At 39.2% G+C, this 7,771-nt stretch overlaps 1 protein-coding gene across 1 annotated transcript; it reads right to left on the bottom strand.

The window, feature by feature from the left end:
- Positions 1–1,032: 1,032 nt before the first annotated feature.
- prnprs3 (prion protein, related sequence 3) lies at positions 1,033–7,738 on the bottom strand. Its single transcript, XM_079449894.1, has 2 exons — positions 7,632–7,738; positions 1,033–4,773 (listed from the first exon to the last, which is right to left on the bottom strand). Exon 2 carries the CDS (start codon positions 4,770–4,772, stop codon positions 3,087–3,089), a length of 1,686 nt encoding a protein of 561 aa, XP_079306020.1. The 5' UTR covers position 4,773; positions 7,632–7,738; the 3' UTR covers positions 1,033–3,086.
- Positions 7,739–7,771: the final 33 nt, after the last annotated feature.

Below are 7,771 nucleotides of genomic sequence, written 5' to 3' on the forward strand. Positions count from 1 at the left end.
TTGTTCTAATATAAGCATTGACGTTGTTTGCATTCGTGTCTCTGTCTCAATGAATAATGCGTGTCTGTTCAATACTGCATCTATACACCCAATCTGCAGCAAAAAAGGCCCACAGCAATGCTACCGCTAACATTTATGGTAGCCAATGTGAGAGGACTTCAGGGTTATAATTAACTACACAGCTTTTCTTTATCTCAATTTCTGCCAATGACCTCTATCTGGCATATGGTCAAAACTGCCAAGAGATAATGTTGCATTATCTCTCTACACACTCAAAAATAAGGATGCCACCCAATGCCAGAAGAACATGGTTTCATAAAGAACCTTCAACACCCACAAAACCTTTCTGTTTTGCAAAAGGTTCTTTACACTATAGAAATATAAGAAATTGTTCTTCTGTTGCATTGCTGTGAAGAACTTTTGGAGCACCTTTATTTTTGTATATCCTCAGTTCAACATGCTCCATCCATGTCCATTGCGATAGATGAACAATCTTAACCTGACCTTTGACCCCTTCTGAGTGATCACAGAAGTGTTCTAAACCATTTGTCTGATCCTAAATGATGTAATAAACAGGAAAATATTGTGATCACTGTGTGCACATTTGCTCTGCTTGGTTAGTCCCAGTAATGAGCATCAACTGTTCAACTCAAGATCTATTCCCAGGGGTTGATTTATATCCCTAAATACACAGGAGAAGATGAATTGTTCTGATGGATCCTCCTTAGTGTGTGTTTTTATATGACCAATCCTGTATCTTAATTTGACAGTTTTAATAGATGTATGACTACAGGGTGTGTGGCTTTCCGCTCAGGGTGTAATTAAGCTTTATGAACGGGTCATCTGTCAACATGAGAAAATCAAACAAATGGTGAAAACAGCAAGGGACTCCTACAAGAGCAACAAACTTCATTTAGCCTACCTGACAACACGTTAGATCATTTATAGCTATTGTAAACTTTTTTATAATGTATTGCTTAAGACATAAATATCGCCAAACACATCTAAAACATCAAATGAAAAAGACAGACAAGCGGCTAAGGTGCATTTAATTATTTTACTCTCAGTAATGATAACATTATAAACATTTTCAACATTCAGTACATCTCAAAGCATAACATTACATATGTGTTTGTGTAGCAATAAGTATTGTTTTCTGCCACTTAATTCACTGGATGTCAAAAGATGCCCTTTCTATATTAAAATAATGAATTAAACAAAGAGCAACTTTGCATTTAATCTACTTAAATGTTTAGCAATATCGTTCAGAGAAACCCAATAAAAACTATTGACAGAAGCATGTACTTCAATTAAAATGGTATATCATTTCAGGGCCACTTGATATGCAATGTCCAGCATAAAGAGGCAGGTCGAATAAACAGTGTTTTCGTGTCATAGTACATTTGACCTGAAAGAAACTGACACACAGCAGTATAATTATTTTACATAAAGACTTAAAACCAAACTGATATGACCACACAAATAACATTATATAACAAATCAACAGTGCAGACCTATGAAAAGTAATTCAAGATTTATAATAAATAAATGTCAGTAGAATGGTGAACTGCTATAACTATGTTCGACACAAGTAGGAGTGCTGTCATGAAAACACAACTGAAAGCCACCTTTTCAAGTCACAAACAATATTCATGGTCAGTTGAAACTAGGAAATTTATGAAAGAGTTGAAACCCCAATACCATGCATGTTTTTGGGATAGTAGAGGGCGCATGCAAAATGCTGTCTTTGAACAGAAGTCGGTAGAAAATTTCTTAAAAACACATGCAAGATGGTCACTGGCAGTGATAGAATATGAGAAATAAACAGTGTATATGTTTTCAACGTTTTGAGGTGTATTTAATATAACTCATGACAATTCTTTTAGTTGCTCACTTTGTTATTACCAAGTATGTTAAGTAACTATTCATTTTAGTAATTGTAAGTAGTGCTAATATAAGTGTTACTGATTGTTACTATGTCTGCTGAATTTTCTATCATAATCAGAAAGTACTTTAATGCGAAGTGTGCTTTACACACACAAGGAATTTGTCTAAGAAGTTACACAAGGAAGTTTAAGAAACATCCAGATAAAATATGATGGGTGTTTGCTAGGGGTGTAACGGTTCTCGGTAAAAAATGTAACCGAACGGTTCTCCAACAACGGTTCAGCGCACGCTTGGACCGCGGTTCATCTTAAATCCGACGAGGCATTTATAATATGGTTTGTTAATCAAGTTCAGCTAATGTAAGTTTGTCGATGGATACACAATTAATACCTACAACAAATCAAATAACGTAGACAAATTTCAATAAGATTGACATATGGTGTAATATGACCAGTCATTAATGCGTTCATCACCCGGGTGTGGGTAGCGCACGAGTGCAGGTGAGAACTAAACAACACATGTGGCCGTTTAAACATAACTCATTCAAGCCTTGCCAATTTAAACATTTAAGTGCAAGATTATGCACAAGGAAAGTCTCAGACATGGCTGAAATATTGAGTTGTCTTTGAGGTCTTGCGCTTAAACGGACAAATTCTCACACTAACTGGGTCAATATGCCCCTCTTGTCGAGTATCTTAAGAAACATGGTAGGTTATATCTTAAGTAAACTGACGAAACGGATGAAAAACAACGCATGTGTACTAGAACGTTGCTTTCCTTTTAAAGCGACTGCAGCATATTCCTGTTGTCCGTTAAAGTCAAGGAAATTACTCACTGCTTGTGTCTCAATAGCTTCTGTATATTCAATTGTGATTCATCTTTATTTCATTTGTATATATGCAATGTTATGTTTTATTTGATTACTTGAATCCATTTTTATACCTTAAAAGGTATATATACAGTATGTTATTTTATATATAGTTGTTTTATTGGTGCTGTTACTTGTAGCTTCATTATTTGATCTTAATTTTTTTTTTGATCCCTTGATCCCTTTTCTCTGAAAATAGCACAAACCGAACCGTGACCCTAAAACCGTGACATTAACCGAACCGTGAGTAATTTGAACCGTTACACCCCTAGAGCTTGCTAATTATTTCCAGCCAATGGTCCAAATCACTGGCACTGACAATCACAGTTTGTTAGTAATGTCCAAATAAAGGAGAACTGAAGATAACAGACAGAAGGCTAGTAAGGATTACGCTGTGGCCAAGAGGTCCAGACAGGTCACCACTCCCGCTGTTGGTTTGTTCCTCACTACGACTTTGCACCTGTTTGGCTGCATGCTGTTCTGCATAAACCATGTAAAGCTCTACACAACGACGTGCTTTCATTTGCTCAATCAGCACTGGATAGCCAATCTCCACAATGCTAACAGTATCGTCGTCATCCTTAGCTTCCTCTCTTACTTGCTTCTGAGGTTGACTGGATGTTTTATGTGGTTTGGAGGTCACAGTTGTACTGGTTTCAAATGTGTTGTTGCTGCTTGACACATTTTCTTGAGCAACAACTGGATCACTGACTTCAACAGTAACTTTGTCACCTGGTGAAGCTTGGGGCTCTGAAAGATCTGGGGATCTTCTTGATCTTACGTTCCGTTTCTCTCGCAGTAAGTCTTTTCTTTTCATACAGCTGTCCATGTACCTATCATAGGACTGAGGTGGAGGATTCTGGAAGATATCATGAGGGTTATTGTTATTTTGTTGCCCAGAGGTTGAACTGCCAGTTCCAGAACCACCTGGTCTACCACCTTGAGAGTTGGTGTTCTCATTTAAATTGCTATTAGGGGGTGTCTGACCATAGCGTTTGTACATGTAGTTATTATAGTAATATTCCTCCTGCGGGTTGTGGAAATTAAAACGAGGACGGGGGAAACTTCCAAGACCGTAGCCCAGAGCCATCCCAGCCACTGCTCCGACTCCAGCAGCCATAACTGCCTGTTTCCCAAACCCTTTTGATTGGATGGAAGGACCCATTCCCATGTTCTGCACAGACTGGGCAAAGGGTGATCTGCCACCGCCGTAAGCACCGTAGTTTCCACCATAGCCTGGGCTCATGATTTTGTTATTGGGGTTCCAGTAGGGGTACTGGCCTGCTCCTGGGTTTGCACCTGCTCCTGGTCTTACTGCACCGCCACCATACTGGTTAGGGTAGGAACCTCCTCCTCCTCGCACTGGATATCCTGGATAAGACCCTCCACCTGGGTAAGGGTTTCCTCCTGCTTGTCCAGGGTACCTATTCGGGTAAGAACCTGCTCCTCCTGGGTAGCCTCCTTGTGCTGGGTAACCACCTTGTCCTGGGTAACCACTGCGCCCTGGGTAGTTACCTTGTGCTGGGTAACCACCTTGAGCAGGGTAACCACCTTGAGCAGGGTAGCCGCCCTGACCTGGATAACCACCTTGCGCTGGATTACGCCCTGGGTAGTTACCTTGTGCTGGGTAACCACCTTGTGCCGGATAACCACCTTGAGCAGGGTAACCACCTTGAGCCGGATAGCCCCCCTGAGCTGGATAACCACCTTGCGCTGGATTAGAACCTGCCGCTGGGTACCTGCCTTGGCCAGGGTACCCGCCTCCAGGGTTGGGGGGAGGATTTTGGTTTGGTACTTGAGGTTGTCGAGGATAGTTTCCTGGAGACGAGTGTGTCCCAGATGAGGAGCCTTTAGTATTGCTGGTGCCACTCTTTCCACTGCTGCTGCTGCTGCTTCCTCCTTTGTTGCTGCTGCCACTTTTGCCCAAGCCAAACCCACCTTTACTCCCACCTCCTCGTTTGGCCTCAGTTGAGACTACAAGAGCCATACAGATTAACAGTACTTTTAGATGACCCATTCTGTGGAAAGAGAGAGAGAGAGAGAGAATAAATCAATAAAAAGAGCAAAATCTCATGAAAATACGAGTCAAATATTTGTCAAATGTGTATCAAACAACCTAATAATTCTTAGCAAGCAAAGTTTTCTTGCACTGGTATGTTTTCAGTGGATAGCTTTGATCACATGCCTAGAAGCCATTTTAAATAAATTTGAAAAGATCGTTTTTGTATTTTAATGGTGCTGCTTGTTTTTACCCCTCTACAAAATGCGAAGAATGCACAATTCTCTCTGAAATAGCTTGAAACTGACAAAAGTAATTGGCATCTACCATAGTTTTTCCATATTTAATAGAAATCAGACTATGCCTCTGATTTTTTTATAACATTGTAAATAATAAAACAAATAAAAATGTCATGGACAAAAATTATGGGACCCCTAACCTAATATTTTGATGAACAACATTTAGAGGCAATGAGTGCAAGCCAAAATTTTCTGTAGCTCTCAATGAGACTTCTGGACCCGTTTACAGGTAGTTTGTCCCACTCTTCCTGAGCAAACTGCTCCAGCTGTCTCAGGTTTGATGGGTGCCCTTCCAGACTGCAAGTTTCAGCTCTTTACATAGATGTTCGAAAGGATTCAGATCAGGACTCAAAGAAGGCCACTTCAGAATAGTCCAATGTTTTGTTCTTATCCATTCTTGGGTGATTTTAGCTTTGTGTTTTGGCCTGGCTGTGATGGAACTTCCCGTTCGGTGATTTTGTGTGGCTCTATAGTGTGGTATGCAGTATTACCACCTTCATTCTTATTTTGGTTGGAAATATCCATAAAGTATGTTGTTGGACTATTATTATGTTGCATATATTGTTGTTTTTTAAATGACAAAGACGTTTTGAAACAAATGAAATACTTCTTTATATTTATTAGTGAATGCAGAACAACAAAGAGTAATGTGTAACAGACTCTGTATCTACGTTGACCCCGCCCTGTGCACCAGCATCCCTCTCTGGATTCACCCGTTCACGATACCCGGAATTTTGAAGCTACACTTGCCATAACCTGTTGCACTCCTCACAGTCCATGATTACATACATAACTGGAGACCATTTACCCGGACCCTATATATACACACACTTCTGCACATGTTCTTTGTCAGGTCTACTTTCCTGTACAGCTTTCCTATATATATTATATAACTATATTAGAAGTTTTTTTTGTTGCGTGTCACCTCTCGTGTGGACACTGCAAAACTAATATAAAACAAAAAGCACTGGATGGCAGGGCATTTTTCAATATATTCTGTTATTATTAGAGTACCACCATTTTATACAAGTTTATAATTAGGCTATAGGCTATCCAAAAACAAGCCCACATTATCCTGTGTTATTAGTAGAAAATATGCTATGAGAATTTGTAAAGTACAGAACATTTTAACTTATTAAATGATTTAACATAACGAACATAAATTGCTCTAACCTCTTGTTTTCAAAGCCAATGTGTTAAACCTTTGTTATACATTCATGAAGTAAAAAATGAATAGACGTGAACATTGCGGTTGTTGTGTTTTTTTGCTAAACACACAAAATAAATTTCACCAGCAAAAACATCTAAATACAAAAAAGTGCGGGGATGACTGAGGACTTTAACACCGCGTTCACTTCTCTGAACGCTTGATTTTTCGTCTGTGAACATAGACATGCTGTGACTTGCCAAAAAGTTTCAGTTTTGACACATCTGTCCAAAGGACATCCTCCCAGAAGTCTGGCTTTTTTAGGTTTCTCTTACGTGTAGTCCTTCTTCTGGGGTAATTTATTGGTTGCAATTCACTAGATGCTACTAGATTTCATACACTGGACCTTTGATATAAACTATTGGCGTGTGTTTAAACATCTATCTAGTTCAATAGAGTCATTTAGACATCTGAAATGGCATGAGAACATTCATGTTTTGTTCAATAGAAATTTCATAGAAATGGCCAGAAGCTTTTTTATGGAGCAAAGTGGCTCAATGGTTCTTTTAAAATTCCATGAGATTTCAAAATGGCTTTTCCGTGATTAACGCAGCATAGCGGGTTGGCACATCTCCAAACAATTACAAATTACCCTCCATTATGTGAAGAATCATTCTTTTCAAAGCACAAAAGTCATAAGACTCATCCATAAAGCATACGTCATAATCCCCCAGCTACACTAACTTTTCCAATTCATGACACAGACATGTTTTTGTCAATACAGGCAAAAATACATTAAATACATATATCTAGACTTTATATATTAAAAACATATGTAGGTTTACGTATAACAGAATTCGGCAATATCTCTCAAACATTACTGTAAATTGTCATTTATCATGTTGATTGGTTTATCATCTGCGACATACGTAATGTATAAATACAGAAGCACATATATAAATATATATATATATATATGGGAAGAGCAGGGTGGGTGGGTCAGTACTGCTTGGGAGGGGTGGCCATTTCCAACACCCATCCTAACACTGATCCCACGATGCACTGAACATGTAAAGGAAATGCATCACACACCACTTCTTTCAATAAACATGGTCATATAAATCCTGACCAAATACAAACATAGCGGCATCCATTTATTATGTAACTGCGTATTTAACCCAGTTAATAACCAAGTTAAGATATAGATTATAAATACAGTAAATACGGACTGCGATTCCTAAGCTGTTCTGATCAACTGTCCGGTCGCGCAGATTCACAAATTCCTCGAATAACGGAACTATTATTAGACGTGTGGCCGTGAAATGCACCTGTCATTGTACCGATTAAACATTACACCTATAATAAATACAGTAACAATACAGCTAGAGGTGTTTATTATGACAACAAATCGGGTTTGAATCGCTACAGTACCTGTGTTGATTTCAGCTCGATCTCCCAGGCCACTGTTGTTCCCTCAACGCGCGTTCACGTTAGTGACGACGAAAGTTTCCGACGCTTTAATCGCTCCCTGGATCTGCGCATGCGCATTGCTTGTAATCCACTCCTGGATC

The sequence above is a fragment of the Barbatula barbatula genome, assembly GCF_947034865.1.
Source record: "Barbatula barbatula genome assembly, chromosome: 25".
NCBI classification, from domain to species: domain Eukaryota; kingdom Metazoa; phylum Chordata; class Actinopteri; order Cypriniformes; family Nemacheilidae; genus Barbatula; species Barbatula barbatula.

Bases quoted from the DNA above. Each gene is read 5' to 3' on its own strand.
- prnprs3 (XM_079449894.1), bottom strand. From the start codon at position 4,772: ATGGGTCATCTAAAAGTACTGTTAATCTGTATGGCTCTTGTAGTCTCA.